At 45.4% G+C, this 17729-nt stretch overlaps 1 protein-coding gene across 1 annotated transcript in view; it reads right to left on the bottom strand.

The window, feature by feature from the left end:
* Positions 1-17729, bottom strand: part of FLT1 (fms related receptor tyrosine kinase 1) — a 151445-nt gene that overhangs the window by 23409 nt on the left and 110307 nt on the right. Inside the window, exons 16-17 of the mRNA XM_060234740.1 lie at positions 10506-10612; positions 9036-9171 (exon numbers count right to left, since the gene is read on the bottom strand). Of these exons, the coding sequence (XP_060090723.1) occupies positions 9036-9171; positions 10506-10612 (243 nt within the window). The remainder of the gene's footprint in view (positions 1-9035; positions 9172-10505; positions 10613-17729) is intronic.

Here is a 17729-nt window from a genome sequence, read left to right as displayed (position 1 = left end):
ATCAACCAGATCATCGAGAGAATCGTCAGGGGGCCAGGGATCCCGTAGAGCCATTTGGAACCCCTCTGGGTCCATCAGGCTCTGCGGGCGAGCCAAAATAGGCTTGCCACCCAAACGGGTTTGGGGTGGGGCATCCACATGAGCCTTAAGGACAAAGTGGTCCGACCATGGCACTGCCTCAGCAAAGATCAAATCTAACATGTGGCCCGCCTGTTGAGTGGGCGATGTCACAAATTGGGAGAGTCCCAGTGTCGCCATGGATGACACCAGGTCCAGCACCTGACTAGAGGTCATGTCATCGGCATGGACATTGAAGTCACCCAGGATCACAAGCCTTGGGTACGCCAATGCCCAGCCTGTTGCGGCCTCGATCAGGGCTGGTAAGGCGCTGGCTGGTGCGTTCGGCGGACGGTACACCAGCCAAATCGCCAACCCCTCCCCAACGCCCCACGCCAGATTGGCACATTCAATACCATCGATCTCCAGGGCCGGGAGAGCCCTAAAGGAGTAAGCCTTTCGTATGAATAGAGCCACCCCTCCCCCCCCCGCCCGCTAGTCCATGATTGGTGAAAGACTGAGTAGCTCGGGGGAACCGTTTGGGAGAGGGCCACTGTGTCTCCCTCTCACACCCAGGTCTCAGTCAAGAAAAACTTGTGTTGGAAACTGTCCAGACTCTTGTATACTATAGTAACTGGAAAATATGGGGTAGACAGGAACCCCCATCATTTGACCCTGCTTCATTCATTCATTTCAATTTACTGTCCTTTAATGATACCTTCAAAATCTGCTCTCTGAAGTGTGTAATGTTTACGTTTATAAAGAGTACTCAGAAACTGAACTGGCAGTTTTTCTGGTTTATAAAACTCCATTCACAGGGTTTTGACCTGTAAACCAAAATGGAACCAGTTCTTGCAAGCTTCCTTTAAAGAGAGAGCTCTTACAAAGTAGGCAATTCAAAGTAGGCACCCATTTAAGAACATAAAAACATAAGAGAAGCCATGTTAGATATATATACACACACACACACACACACACATATATATATATATATATATGTATATATATATATATACACACACACACACACTGTGGCTAATAGCCACTGATGGACCTTTGCTCCATATTTTTATCTAACCCCCTCTTGAAGGTGGCTATGCTTGTGGCCGCCACCACCTCCTGTGGCAGTGAATTCCACATGTTAATCACCCTTTGGGTGAAGAAGTACTTCCTTTTATCCGTTTTAACCTGTCTGCTCAGCAATTTCATCGAATGCCCACGAGTTCTTGTATTGTGAGAAAGGGAGAAAAGTACTTCTTTCTCTACTTTCTCCATCCCATGCATTATCTTGTAAACCTCTATCATGTCATCCCGCAGTCGACGTTTCTCCAAGCTAAAGAGCCCTAAGCGTTTCAACCTTTCTTCATAGGGAAAGTGTTCCAGCCCTTTAATCATTCTAGTTGCCCTTTTCTGGACTTTCTCCAATGCTATAATATCCTTTTTGAGGTGCGGTGACCAGAACTGCACACAGTACTCCAAATGAGACCGCACCATCGATTTATACAAGGGCTTTATGATACTGGCTGATTTGTTTTCAATTCCCTTCCTAATAATTCCCAGCATGGCATTGGCCATTTTTATTGCAAACGCACACTGTCTTGACATTTTCAGTGAATTATTTGTTTGGGCTGACCCGATTCCTTCCCTCACTCCAAGAAGAAGAAGAAGAAGAAGATATTGGATTTATATCCCGCCCTCCACTCCGAAGAGTCTCAGAGCGGCTCGCAATCTCCTTTACCTTCCTCCCCCACAACAGACACCCTGTGAGGTGGGTGGGGCTGGAGAGGGCTCTCACAGCAGCTGCCCTTTCAAGGACAACCTCTGCCAGAGCTATGGCTGACCCAAGGCCATGCTAGCAGGTACAAGTGGAGGAGTGGGGAATCAAACCCGGTTCTCCCAGATAAGAGTCCGCACACTTAAACACTACACCAAACTGGCTCTCCAAAGCTTCCTCATGTGCCTCAGAGCTACCTCCTCACTTCCCTGAGGGCCCTTCTCTGCCATGATAGAAAGAGGGAGCAGGGCAGTATGACTTGTTGGGCCTCTATGCTTAGGGTTGCCAATCTCCAGGTGGGGACAGGGGACCCCCCAGTTTGGAGGCCCTCCCACTTCAGGTTATCAGAAAGGGGGGGGGGGGAGAAAATGTCAGCTGGGCATTCCATTATACCCTATGGAGACCGATAAGCTATAATGGAGAATTGATCATGGGTATCTGGGGCTCTAGGGGGGTTGTGTTTTGATTTAGAGGCACCAAACTTTCAGCATAGCATCCAATGCCTCTCCTCAAAACACCCTGCAAGTTTCAAAAAGATTGGACCAGAGGGTCCAATTCTATGAGCCCCAGAAGAAGGTGCCCCATCCTTCATTATTTCCAAATGGAGGGAAGGTATTTAAAAGGCATGTGGTTCCTTTATATGTGATGGCCAGAACTCCCTTCAGAGTTCAATCATGCTTGTCCTGGCTCCACCCCCAAAGTCTCCTGGCTCCATCCCCAAAGTCCCCAGATATTTCTTGAATTGGACTTGGCAACTCTATCTATACTGCTGTGGGGCCCTTAGGACCCACATGCTGACCAGGGAAAAATCCATCAGTTTTAAACTTATCTTCAGGAAGCTCCTTTGTTAGACTGAGAATTTGTGTCTGTTTTGACCAGTAATAGTCCATTTAGCACACTGGAATAAACAATTTATAAATCTCATTCTGTACTCACTAAAACACCCCAAGGGAATTAAACACCAGCATATATTCCAGATATGTTTTCCAACTGAAGAATTTCAGTTCCACGAAAAACTCTCATAAAAGCCAGGTTTTTTTAAAAAAAAATCCTCTTAATATTCTATTTTCAGTTACATTACATTTTTGTGCCAAACATGGGCTTTTAAAGCACTTGTCCAGCATATCTGGAAATTTTAATTCTTGGAGCAAATTCTTCACTCTTTATAAGCTACAAAAAAGCTCTCCCCAGCAGCTTCAGAATGTAATCACATACAGAGGAGCTGTATTACAAGCATAAGATGCAATCCCTATTCTGTTGTAACCAAAGGCAAATCTCACACTGACATTTTGGAAATTCCAGAGAGAAAGCCCTGATGCAGGAAGAAAAAACAGAGGCTTGGGGTACCTTAAAGGCTAACAGGGAGAGTATGGCTGAAGTTTTCATGAACTGGTGCCTGCCTCATCTAAGACAAGATGGCTGTAGCTACAGGTTTTTTTTACAGTTACACTAAACTGAAATCCTATCAGGCCTTCAGAACAATCAGGGACCCAGTACTTGAAGAACTATTTTCTTCCACACATGTCTGTGGTCATCAGGGAAAGTAATGGTACAAACCTCTAGTGTTCTGTAGAGGTTAAAGGGAAGAGTGACCAGAAGTGATGAAGTTGTTTTAGTGGATTCACTCACAAATAGGGTTACCAGTTCCAGGCAGGAGCTGGACTTTTCCCAGAATTACAGCTGACCTCCAGACCACAGAGATCAGTTCTCCTGGAGAAAATGGCTGCTTTAGATGGTGGACTCTGTGGCACTGTACCCTACTGAGGTCCCTCTCCTAACCAGACTCAGCCCAACCTCCAGGAATTTCCTAACCCAGAGTTGGCAATCCTATTCACAAATATAATGAAACTAGTGTAAGTGGGGAGGGGGGGGGGAGGAGAGAAAACATTGAATCCTGACATGATCATTTTCCAGTCTAGCATCCCCACTTGCTGTTGAAACTCCTTCCTCCACCTCTGCTCCCCTGCCATGGTCTTCAAACATAGCCCCCCCCCCCCCCAAATCTCCAGGAATGTCACAATCAAAAGCTGGCAACTCTGTCAATTTCAAGCCCTGGCAATGCTGGCAAATATAGTCTAGACTTTTTTCAAAGCAAAAAAGGAAGCATGACCTTTAGCACAGTAATGTAACAAATCACAAGGACTTCTGTTTTGAATTATTTTCAAATTATTATTGCTTTTGAAGGAAAGGGAGAAATTCCTTTAATTGAATATGGGCCCTAGATGACTTGAACTTTGCACCAAATACTCAGTGGATGTGTTGCTTAATATGTTTGTGACATACTGCTGAAGCTTTGGAGTGCATGGGCCTTTCAAAGACACTGTAGGTGTTGTGGGTGACAGTCATGAGACAGGCTTAATGGGCATTGTATGGTCTGATTACAGCTCTTAATAGCAAGAGCAGCGTTGAATGCATATGTTTATTTAGGTACAGAGAGTAATCAAATGTACCTGTTTGCTTCTAGGACTAGGGTTGCCAGATCCAACTCATGAAATATCTGCACACTTTGGGGGTGGAGCCAGGAGCAAAGTTGTGACAAGCATGATTGAACTCTGAAGGGAGTTCTGGCCATCACATTTAAAGGGATCACACTCCTTTTAAATGCCTTCCCTTTGTTGGAAATAATGGGGATGGGGGTACCTTCTTTTGGGGCTCATAGAATTGTACCCCCTAGACCAATCTTTTTTTAACCTTGGGGGGGACATCTGTTGGAGGTGAGGCACATGGAACATGGCTGCCTGAATGTTTTTTCAGTCTTCCTACAAATGACAGATTAAAAGGAGGAATGAGTTTTGTAAACTGAAAAGTATTCTAGATCAGCTTAGAATCCTGACTTCTGGAGTGGCATTTCCCTCCATTGACCATAATGATGGCTATGTGGCACATCTGCCAATAAGGATGAAGCTTAACAGGGCTGATGTAGAAGTCAAGAATCATCTGATTACAAGCACAAATAGCATGGCCAAACCTGATGCTGTTTTTGTAATTATCCCACATGGGGACTAGTTCTTTTGGTTTCTGCCAAACCAACATGGATTCCCTTGAAATCTAAGAGTGTCTTCAGACAAGATCTTCTCCCAGATGTTAACACTGCAGTTCAGAATTCCCATGGTTCCTACTGACACCTTTTCTAGTGTCCACCAAGTGTTTCTAGAAGGAGGGTGGGGTCAGGTGGCAATCTTGCCCAGCAGTGCTTCTGATTGGTCACTGGATACCTGATTAGCTGTTTAGGTTAAAATAACATGCTGTGACAGCTGCCACCACAGTGTTGGTTTTATTCTCTCTTGCTCACTTTTCCAGAGCATTTCTTTTCTCCCTTGTATTTGGACTCTCCCCCACCCCCCACGCGTGTGTGTGGCTCTGCCTCTCACAGTGGCTACTTTGTGGTTGGTTCTGTCTCCCACAGTGGTTGTTTTTGTGGTTGCTACAACCACCTTGTGTCAGAATTCCAAATATGCCCCAAGGATAAAAAATGTTGGGGGATCCCTGCTGTAGATGGCTAGCGTCATACTTGTGCTAGCAGTATACATCTCTATTCCCAGTGCAAACAACCATGTCAATTTTGGGATTTTTAAAAAATATATATAGAAGAGGCATGTGCTCAAACTGTGGAAAGTGTGAGCACATAGCTTTGGAAGACAGAATTTAAAATAGAAAAATGGTCTGTGTGCATGTGTGTGTTCGTAATGACATGTGATGATGTCAAAAGATCTCAGAGCCCAGGATGTGGTGATCATATAGGGGAATGTGTTCCTTTGTGATACCTCAATCCAAACCATTTTGTGGCAGAGGTTAAACTTTCTACAATGGGAATCCTTGCTGGGGCAACATCATCTAATTGTTAACTCATTGTCGCATGTTGTTTCTATTGAATGAAACAGTCTAATCTGGCAGTGACTGAAGGTAGAAATTCAGTCGAGACCCAGCTTTAGGAACACAGTAGAAGAATCTGTTTTACACTTCCAACAGTCATTTATTAGTCATTTATTAATTCTGTGTATTTAAGAGATCAGTGAAGGGGACCAGGAATGTCTAGCAGAGAATTCTCAATGCACCTACCAATCTGTAACTTATCATTTTTGTTTGGAAGAAGCAATGACAGTTAAACCAGTATAATACATTATAGGAGTACAAGCTGATTTAGAGAGCACTTATTTACAATATTTATTTATAATATATATTTTTTAAAAAAACTAATTATAGTTCATGGATCTTAAAATGGAAATAAAATAGGTGGAAAAGGAAGGCATATCTATAATATCTGCGGGACTAAAAATAACACTGAAAAGAAACTCCGCAAGAACAAGTCATATTTACAAGATAATCGTTGTACCTGCTGCCAAGGTCAATGAGAGGTTGGACTGACTCCCATGTCTCTGGGACTTGCGAAGTAGAGGGTTTCACAAACACCCTGTACCCAGCCAACTTCGCAGAATCTGGTTTTCATTCATGATATCAACATTCTTTATTTTTTTCACATCTGATAGAATTAAAATCTGCTTCCACTCCAGGTTTCTGTCTCAGCTCCTTAGATGGAATGGATGTTGCCATCCATACGTTCAAGTCTGAACCCCTTCTTGATGCAGTACTGGCACTTAATAGGGTTGCCAATCCCCAGTTGGGAGCAGGGGATCCCCTGGTTTGGAGCTCTCCCTCCACTTCAGGGATATCAGAAAGCGGGGGGGGGGGGGTTGGATGTCTGCTGGGCACTCCATTATACCCTATAGAGACTGATCCCCATAGGATATAATGGAGAATTGATCTGTGGGTATCTGAGGCTCTAGGGGGAGCTTGTTTTTGAGGTAGAAGCCCCAAATTTTCAGCATAGCATCTGGGGCCTCTCCTCAAACCCCACCCCCAAGTTTAAAAAAATTGGACTGGGAAGTACAATTCTATGAGCCCCCAAAGAAGGTGTCCCCATCCTCCATTATTTCTAATGAAGGGAAGGCATTTAAAAGGAGCACGGTGATTGATAGCCAGGACCCCTTCAATCATGCTTGTCACAGCCTTGCTCCTGGTCCCACCCACAATTTCTCCTGGCTCTACCACCTGAGTCAGATCTGGCAATCCCACTTGTAGAATAGGGTGGACTAGAAATTAGCACAGATAGACAGACAGACAGACAATGCATATTTATAAAGGAGCTAGAAAACACAGAAAATGCAAGGCAGTGTGGCATCTTAAGGACCACCTCTTGCCATGTGAAGAAACCCAACCTCTAAAATCCAAATCCAAGGCAGTGTTGCTGATGCCCTTTTTCAGTGAGGCAAAATAAATGGCCACAAAGGACAGAACCTACTCAGCAGTATCACCATACTTTCTTCCCTGTGGCCAGTTGCCTGGCACTTCTCAAGCCTGAGGTGACAGGTGAAAGTAGTTCAGCTTTCCCAGCATTTGATGGTTAGATTACCCTCCCCCCCCCTTTACAGTGGATCTTCACAATCCAGTTTTAAATCACAGTGCTGTTTTAATCCACACTGCTGTGCTCCTGTTGTGGATATCAGCAGTGATGGATTTTAATTCATTATGTATCTTATTGCTAACCTGCTTTTTTTAAAAAATGTTACTTTATGCTTATTTTTGGTTTTGAACCATTGTGCTGTTATTGCTTTGTTAGTTTCTCAAAAGCAAAGTCAACAGGTGGGAGTGGGTGGGCTAGGGCAACAAAATGATGAATAAGCAATAGATCAATATAATACCTATAACTCCCCTTTGTCCTCTTTTCTTTTTTGTACCCCTATTTTAAATAACAACAAAATCATCATCACAAAAAAAAATCAAAGGGCCAAAGTCAGCTAGAGGGACCGTGAGGGTGGAATGCTGCATTCATATTGTAATGTAGTTCTGCACAGCAGCCACTAGGGACTGAGCGAACACAGAGCACAGTAAATAGCAGCTACTCTGCTTTCTGCAAAGTTTACTGCAAGGAGGTAAACACTTGCATATCCTGCTAAACTGATCGACCAAGGCAGCATTGGAGCAAAGCAAGATCAGCCATAGGGCTGCCAGGTCCAACTCAGGAAATATCTGAGGACTTTGGGGATGGAACCAGTAGACTTTCCCGTTTCCTAAATAAATAAAAATACTGTAGTTCAGTATCCCTGAATACAGTCTTAATTTCCTCATCCTCTTTTTATGCCTACCTTGGCAGCTGCACTTTCACTAAATGAAAATGAAATTTGTCATACCCCCCACAAGTTCCCTTGCTAGGTTTTGGAAGCATTTCCAAGCATGGTTTTTAAAGGACACACACACACAGAGCAGTCAAAAGAAACAATTTGCAAGCCCACACTGTTGTGATTTCACTGGGGCAATGTACTCATGGAAGTAGTTGAATGTAACCATCTGCTGTATTCCAACCAGCTTCTTCAGATGGGAACAGGAAGAGAGCAGCCTAGGGGAGATTTCCTCCATTCCATAATCAGGTTCTAGCTCTTTCCTATTCATTTTACTATTGAAACAACTTCTGAAGCAAATGCAAAACAGAGGGAATCTGCTCTCTGCCTTTCTTATAGCTTCACATATTGCTGGCTCTGCCTTCCATTTTCCTGCTGCTGAGATTTAAAGGCACACACATGTTCCAAAACACAAACAGTTACAAGCGTCTTCTAAACCTGCTGAGGGAGGAGCAAACTGCCCACTTGCTTTGTTCTCTGCATGGATTGTAAATACATTCTGCAAAATTCACATAGAAACAATTGCATTGAAAGTTATTTTGGAATCAATCCAATAACAAAAAGATTGCTTAATGGAAGAGCTGTAACAATTAAGGGTTGTGATCTTGAGCTGCAAGCCCTAGTCAGGCCTTCTTCTAGGGACAAATGAATGCATTGAGAGAGGGGGAAGTCAAGACTGTGCTTAATGTTCCCACATCTAATCTCCATGCATTCAGAGATCCTCCATGCATTCAGAGATTCAGAGGCATAGAGGCTCCTGCACATGCTACCCAGGACCTCCATTCTCCAATGTACCAGATGATGCACATACAAGAAGGGATGGAACATGTTCCATGAACTGTGCCCTCAGGATGAGCCTAAGCCCAATCAACTAAAACTCACCACCATCCATTAAAATTTGAATCTACTTCCCAGTCAATGAATCCATGGTTGAAACCAGTGCAAGCATGCAACCCTAATGAGAAACAACTGTTTTGTCATTTCCAACCCAGTATTCCTATGTGATTATACTGTAACAAATATATTACCAAGTTTAAGCCTTTCTCGGGCAAACTCCCACTTGCTGGCATCATAAGGAAGTCGTTCACATTGTTCATCTAAGGGAACTTCTTCAGGATCCATTATGATTGATAAATAGTCTGTCTTTATTTCAGAGGAATAAGGCTAGATAAAGACAAAAAATTCTCAATTCACTTTCACTGCAAAAGATACAGCAATATCAGGCAAGTTCTCCTGGCTTTGTTCAGGAAGATGGTAGGTTAATTGGATATGACTCTTGCTCCTCTTGCCATATGGATGCACATTTCACACTCCCAAGTACAATCTGTTAAAGATGCTTCATGTTAACATTGCAATGCCTTTTTTCATTACGACTATATTCCCACCACCTTCTCTCCCATATATTGCATGCTTGATTTCTTCAATCAAATCCATATGGAGACCTCCTCAAACAATTGCTGTGTGATTGAGACTCCAGTCTGCACTTCCAGAATGCAGGAAAATGACTAACCCCAGCCTCTAAAAATAGCTTTGGCAGGCAACTGTACAGAAGAAAATGCTCTTATATGTAACAAATGAGTTCAGCTGTCAATGTTGTTCAAAAATATTGCCAAATGTGGTTTTTAAAGTTGCTCAGGACCCAAATGAAATCTGCAAAGCACTCATCAGTAACATTTTGTGTCCACATTTTTCAGATGTTCAAGAATTCATTTTTCCCTGTAGGCTCTTGCCTACGCAATCTTCTTTCCCCATAGTGATTCATCACAAATAACTTAGAATTATTCTATTGTTGGAAGAATTAAGGATGCATACTCCCAAGTTCACTTGTTTGGGACTGAGCCCCATTGAAGCCAAGTATTCCATTCTGAGGAAAGAAGCACAACATCAGTCTTGCATCTGTGCTTCAGAGTAAAATGCAAGGACTGTTTTCTACACTAAATGGACTGTGGCTTACAAAGATATTCAGTGATAGGCATTTGCAGACCTGAGAATGTCCTTCTGGCCAAAGCAATTGTTTGGAAATAAAATCTTGACAATGGATACTCTTTTTATAAAAATGCAGAGGCAAGTTTTAATATGACTGCAAAATATTTGTAAGGTGTATCCTATGAAAATATTCTGATGGCAGAACTTCCTATAAAAAGGAGATTTCCATTGGCATAAGGAGACTTTCTGCTGGCAGAAACCTCCTTGTGGCAGGGAAACGCTCCACTGAAATGGAAAGAAATCACAGGATATAACCAAACATACAGAGCTTTGAAATTATATCTAACATAGGCCAACAAATTGTCCTTAAGAATGCAGCATAAAATCCCTAAATTTAGCTTCTTGTGTATGTTGGAAAACCAGGCCTCTTTAGCCTGAAGTAGTAGACAGTCCACATAATATATGTGCACAATTATGTATTTCTAGCTAAGAGATATAATGCAGTATTTAAAACAGGGCAAATGCCTGTCAGAAAACCTAGGGAGGCTCAGCATTGGTGTCTTTGCCCTTACCCTTTTTAGCTTGCGTATGAAGAGGGTCAATAGAAGCCAGAAGAGTGTGGCTGCCACGCAGGTGCATGTCAGTGTGATTAGTTCTAGGTTTGAGCTCTCCGGAATTCCTGGAAAAATCAAGCAACAAATGTTTTTCATAAGTGACCATTTAAAAACAATCTGATCCATCGCGCACGTTGATAGACCAATATAGGTAACCATGTTAATCTATCTGTAGCAGTTGATAACAGCAAGAGTCCAGTAGTGCCTTAAAGACTAACAAAATTTGTGGCAGGGTACAAGCTTTCATGAGTCACTGATCACTTCTGAAGAAGCTCATACCCTGGCACAAAGTTTGTTGGTCTTTAAGGTGCTACTGGACTCTTGCTCTTTTCTACATGTTCATAGAATCAGAGTTGGAAGAGACCTACAGGGCCATGTAGTTCAACCCCCTGCACAATTGCAGGAAATTCACAAATACCTCCCTGCCACATATATATCCCCCAGGATGGCAAAAACCTCCAGGATCCCTGGCCAAACTGCCCTGGAGAAAAATTGCTGACTGGCCCCAAAGTGGCAATCAGCATTCCCCTGAATGTGTAAGAAAGAGGCACTAGAACTAAGCATTCCTGCCCTCCTTCTCATGATCTGCCTAGCTCACAGAATCAGCATCGCTGTCAGATGGCCATCTAGCCTCTGTTTAAAAACCCCCAAAGAAGGAAACCTGTTCCACTGAGGAACTACTCTAACTGTCAGGAAGTTCTTCCTAATGTTTAGCCGGGAACTCTTTTTATTTAATTTCAACCCACTGGTTCTGCTCCAACCTTCCGAGGCAACAGAAAATTCTTCACCATTCTCTATATGACAGCCCTTCAAGTACTTGAAGATGGTGATCATATCACCTCTCAGTTGTCTCCTCTCTAGGCTAAACATACCCAACTCCTTCAACCTTTCCTCATAGGAGTTGGTCTCCAGATGCCTCACTATCTTCGTTGCCCTCCTCTGGATATGCTCCAGCTTGTCTAGATCCTTCTTAAATTGTGGTGCTCAAAATTATGCTGACCAAACATAGTTTAAAAATGTTTCATCCTAATGACTTTCACAAATACCTGAAAACCCACCCAAGAATGAGTTCATAGCAGAACTAAGATTCCCCCTGGTGATTTTTAGATGCATGCTTTGTGCCACTGGTTGATGACCCCACTCTACTAAGCACATGACCATTTGGACATTAGTTGTGACACTGTACATACACTTTGGTCAGGGCTATTGTATATGACCAAGCAGCATGGAAGTTTTAAGCAGTTTTTATAGCTATAGTTGGACACAGAAGAGTATTATATCACCAGTGGCAAGGGATAAAATACTACAATATAAATATAAGTGTTACATCTTAGGTTGCTGTTCTGCCACATGTTGGCTTAAGTTTCCAGCTCCTCACCAAGCCAGTTCTAACTCCCCCTTTAACTGAACAAACAGCTTTAATTGTTATCCTCTCATGAACATTCCATCAGCTTCTATTGGTTGCTCTTATTTACTTATTTATATACTAGGAGAATGGCCTGTTGTGACCAAAAATACAACGGGCACTAGAAAGAGGATGGGTGTGAGTGCCATGGTGTGGAGCTGGGGAGAGAAGGGAAAGATACAGGGCTGTTTTCCCACGTACCCTCAAGCCTTTTCATCAACACATCCACTGTAGCTCTCTTCCCCCCCTCCCAGCCATGGCTATCAATAACACACACACCCCACCCTACTCTTGTCATTTTCCCACCCCCCTGTACTGACATTCAACTTGCCCCAGCTTGCTCTGTTCCCACCCATCCATTGGCATGAATCCCCACCCCAGCTTTCCTCCCAGCCCACCCTTGGCATCTTTCCACCCTTCTTCCAGGCCTGCCATTTGTTCCCCTCCAACCTTATTGAATCCCTACTCCCTGTAAGCCTTGGCATTAACCCCCCCACACTGCTTGCTCCTTCCCCAAGCCTTGGCATTCATTATCCCCCTTGCTGTCTTCCTACCCTCCCAACAGTTGGCAGTAGCCCCCCCCCCCAACCCTCACTGTATTCCTACCCCCCTGTAAAGCTTGGCAATCAGTCTGCCCCCCTACCCTTGACATCTTTCCACCCACCTACCCTTGGCATCCACTCCCCACTTTGTTGTCATCTTCCCACACATGCCTTGGCATGTATGACCCCACTCCCCTGCTCACTTTTCTTCCACTCACTCTCATCACCTCACAGCTTCTCTTCATCAGTTTCCCCTGACCCAGCCCTTACCACTCCCCCCTAAATGCACTGCTACTTATCCTGGAGCTGCCACTGCTAGGTCTGTCTGAGGTAAGAGTGCCTCTGAGAATTTTGGCGATTCATTTCAATGTTCATAGTTGTAGTAGGTGGGGAACACAGGAGTGAGCCAATAGAAGTGCAGAGGTGCAGAGTGAAAGGTGATGAGCCAATGGTTTTTGGAACACAGGTTTTAACCAATGGGAGAGCTCCATTTTGCCAATACTACTATGCTTTTATTATTATAAAGGATTTGATTTATTGCCCTCCCTCCCCTGTACAACAGGGCTTAGAATGGGTAACAACATTCATAAAATAATAACTTAAAACAGTCCTTATGATAATACTAACAGCTTATGATGGCATATAAGAAGGTAAGCATGACGTATATTCTGCCCTCAGTCAAATAGGAGATAATAGACACAAAAAGGAAGGGGGGGAGAAAGAGGAAGAAGAACACAAAGATGAAGAAGATGATGAAGAAGAAAGGGCAATCTAGGCCGAGGTCAGACGCACATAAACTGACGAGATGGGCATGGATGAAAGCCAGATGCATGTCAGATTTTATGCGGTTGTCCAAACATCAGCATCTGGCAATGGTCGTTGGCTTGTTCGTGTCCCGAACTGCCACGACTGAGACGCGGACTTTTTTGATAGTACATTAAATCCGGAATAAGAATGCTTCCGACGACTCCCACGCGTACTTTCTATGTTTGAACGCTCCATTGTAGCCGACTCGTCGCAAGCACACATCCGCTTCCCTGCGAGAGCCCACTCCAAATGATATCATTGCGCCAGCAATTGTTGATTCAGCCTTCCAACCTTCCGATGTCGGTAAAATATGCACCCAGCTTGCTGGGGGAGAAAGTATAGATGATGATGAAGAAGAAGATGATATTGGATTTATATCCCGCCCTCCACTCCGAAGAGTCTCAGAGCGGCTCACAAACTCCTTTATCTTCCTCTCCCACAACAGACACCCTGTGAGGTGGGTGGGGCTGAGAGGGCTCTCACAGCAGCTGCCCTTTCAAGGACAACCTCTGCCAGAGCTATGGCTGACCCAAGGCCATTCCAGCATGTGCAAGTGGAGGAGTGGGGAATCAAACCCGGTTCTCCCAGATAAGAGTCCGCACACTTAACCACTACACCAAACTGGCTCTCAGATGACTGGGGAAGGCAATGGCAAACCACCCCGTAAAAGGTCTGCCATGAAAACTTTATGAAAGCAGCGTCACCACAGAGTCGAAAACGACTAGTGCTTGCACAGGGGACCTTTCCTAAATGGGGGGGAGGCAGATCGCCCACCTTTGCTGTCTCCCTGCCAGGGGAGGAGGATGACCCACCTTTGCCGTCTCCCTGCCAGGCAGAAAGACAGCAAAGAGAGTTGCCGTGTTCCCCCCCCATTTAAACACCACGGTGGGGTGTTTAAATGGGGGGGGGGGAGATCACTCACCTTTGCTGTCTCCCCACCAGGCAGAGAGACAGCAAAGAGAGTTGCCGTGCTCCCCCCCATTTAAACACCACGGTGGGGTGTAATAGCAATGGGTTAGGGATGGATTTAACGGTGAGTGTGATCGCGGCCCTAGAATGGAAACCATTGTGGCCCTCAGCCATAAGCCTGGTGGAACAGCTCTGCCTTGCAGGCCCTGCAGAACTGCATCAAATTCTGCAGGGTCTGGATGTAACTTGGCAGAGCAGTCCACCAGGTTGGAGCCAGGGCCAAAAAGGCCCTGGTTCTGGTTGAAGACAGTTGGATACTTTTTGGGCCAGGGATCACAAGTGGGTTGTTATCCACTGAGCATAATACTTTTGGGGAGATGTACCAGAAGAGGTGTTCCAGAAGGCATGCTAGTCCCAGACCATTTAGGGCTTTAAACCTTGAACCTGATCCAGTATTCAACCTGGAGTCAGTGAAGCTGGCAGATAGGGTTGCCAGCCTCCTGGTGGGGCCTCGAGATCTCCGGCTTTTACAACTGATCTCCAGCTGGCAGAGATCAGTTTAGGGTTGCCAAGTCCTCTTCATCCCAGAGTGGGGGACTTTCGTGCATGCACAACACAACGACGTCACCCAGAAGTGCCAGAAGCACCGGCAACACAGTGCATGGCTGCTCTAGGCTTTTCAGGAAAAACCCTATGGTTTTACCGGATGTTGTAACCATTTGGGAGGGGGGGAACTCTATGGTACCTATTGTACCGTGGAGTTTTCCCTCCCAAATGGCTACAGCGTCTGGGAAAACCATAGAGTTTTCCCAGAAACACCTAGAGTGGCCACTGCGCACAATCATGGGTGTGATGATGTCATCACACCAGTGACGTAGGGAGAGGGGGAACCCCCGCCTGGACTGGGGGCTTGGCAGCCCTAGATCAGCTCCCCTGAAGAAAATGGCAGCTTTGAAAGATGGACTTTATGGCACTGTACCGTGCTGAGGGCCCTCCCATCCCCAAACCCCATCCTCTCCCAGATCCACTCCAAAGTCTCCAGATATTTTCCAAGTTAGATCTGGCAACCCTAGATGAATATGGGCTCTAAAAGAAGTTCTTGTAATAACATGCAATGCTGCATGGATCACTGTGGCTAAGTCAGGGGCAGACAGGAAGAAGACCAATTGCCTAACCAGTTGCAGATGGAAAAATGCTAGTCTGGCTACATTTGTGACCTAGACCTCCGCTGAAAGGGAGGCATCCAGAATCACATTGAGACTTCTGATGGTTGGCACTGGTGTTAAAAGCTTGTTGGACAAAGTTTGGATCCAGAGCACCTTTAAGACCAACAAAGTTCAATTCTGGGTATAAGCTTTCAGGTCATGCACTCTTCATTTGATTAATACAAATATATTTATTTACGAATACGATATACAACTTGTATTTACAAAGATTAATACAAAAGATTCAGTATCTGAGGAAGTGTGCAACCAAAAGAAAGCTCATAGCTTGTATAAAACTTCATTGATCTTAAAGGTGCCACTGAAATCTAAAATTGTTGAGGATTTAAGTCTGTTGAGGTTATGGCATCAATGATGAGTTGAGAAAAGGTAAGTTAGTGGCAAGCAACAAACTCCTAGAATTTTGTGAGGATTTTGTTAATGTTCTGGCCTCACTGGTGGACCTCCTGATGGCACTTGGGTTTCTTTTTGGCCACTGTGGAACACAGAGTGTTGGATTGGATGGGCCATTGGCCTGATCCAACATGGCTTCTCTTATGTTCTTATGTTGGGCTCTAAGGAGAGGCTGAGGGAGAAGGGAATCTCTGTGACATTTATTTGTTTGATTGTATTCCACAGACTCTTTTAGGCTGCCTGTTTTGAAGACAATTTACAGTCTGCAATAAAATACCTTGCTAGAAGCATAAAAACACATAGAGGCATCACAAGGATGCAGTAAAGCCAGTGCAAAATGAAGAAAAATTACAAGGCAGGGAAAAAGCAAGCAAATTATTGGCCAAAGTCTGAGTTAACAAACAAAAGTCAGAAAAAGATGTTCTTTATTATTTCCCTATCCACATAAATGTTGCCAGAAAATCTGTCAGATCTGTTCAGCATAGAGCATCATGGGACTTAAATAAATTCATTAAATTGAAGCTCATTGTAGCCCATCACAGTTGTGTTGACACTGTAGCCAGGAAAAGGGGGGGGGGAGTCTTCACCTGATGTCTAAAACTCTCCAGGATTCCTGCCAGGTAAGCTTCTGAAGAGAGGGAGTTCCTGAGGTAGCAGAAGTTCTCTTTCTGGGGACCATTCACTTTACCTCTGAAGGTGGGGCAGACAGTGCAGAGCCTTTGCAGCAGAGCTTAACTGAGAAGCTGTTTCATATGGGAACAAGTGGTCCTATTCTAATTCACCTTGATTCACTGAGGCGCCTTTGCAATTTCTGTCAGCACTTTGCCTTGAATGACAGGTTGGGTCAGTCCAGTTTCTCCCATGTAACGTACTCGAAGCGGAGACGAGAGTAGGGCAACATAGTTTATTAGGAGCACGTTGCAAGAGAGAGAACACGCAGGCCGGGTCCCACTATATACAATCCCCGGTACAGCCTACTGGGCCGGTCAGGCCAATCCTGACCGGTTGAACTTCCCGCCACAGCTGTTGATTGGCGGGGGATTCCACGCCCGGCGCTGGGGCGTCTGGGACAGCCCAGTTGCCCCCGCGCCTGGTCGCATGTTGTTACTGATACACTACACCCCTCCCCCCCTGGTTAATGAACATAGTCTTGCAGATACGCGGGAGGACGGCGCTCCCGGGTGGACCGTCTAGGGAGGTCCTGTGGGGGAGGCGCGGCTACCGTGGCTGGTGCTTCGGTGGGCCCTGGTGCAGACGGAGGCGGCGGGACTGGCTCTGCGGATCCTTCGGGCTCTGTCGGTTCCGGTGCTTCCTATGCCAGCGTTATGGGTGTTGGGGCCGCGTCCTCAGGTCAGTCCCTGGTTGGCTCCTCCCCGGATCTTGCCTCTTCTGTGTCCGCCGGCTCCTCCGGTAGCGTGCGGTGCCGCAACTGGTCTATGTGCCGTCGTAGTACCTGGCCCCCCTTGGTTGATATATCGTAGTGGCGGGACCCGGTCACCCGTAGCACTCGGCCCGCCACCCAATCGGGCCCCTTTGCGTAGTTCCGGGCGTAAACCGGGTAACCCGCAAAGAAACTCCTGACTGCGTCCCGGACCTCGGGGCTCTCGCGGGTGTCTGAAGCCCGGTCGGGATGTAGTCTGTCCAGTCGGGTTATGAGCTTGCGCCCCATGAGGAGCTCTGCCGGACTAACCCCTGTGACCGGGTTGGGTGTGATCCTATTATCGAAGAGGAACGCCGCCAACCTGTGGTCCCAGTCGCCCTGTACAATTCGGCTCAGGGCTTCCTTTGTTGTGCGGACCATCCGCTCTGCCTGGCCGTTGGTGGCCGGGTGGAAGGGGGCCGACCTTATGTGCCTAATCAGATATCGCTGGAGGAACGCCTGGAAGTCGGCTGAGGTGAACGC

The sequence above is a fragment of the Heteronotia binoei genome, chromosome 3 (genome assembly GCF_032191835.1).
Source record: "Heteronotia binoei isolate CCM8104 ecotype False Entrance Well chromosome 3, APGP_CSIRO_Hbin_v1, whole genome shotgun sequence".
NCBI classification, from domain to species: Eukaryota; Metazoa; Chordata; class Lepidosauria; order Squamata; family Gekkonidae; genus Heteronotia; species Heteronotia binoei.
Note: the sequence above shows the minus strand (reverse complement) of the source record. Positions and strands in the feature narration are given on the sequence as shown.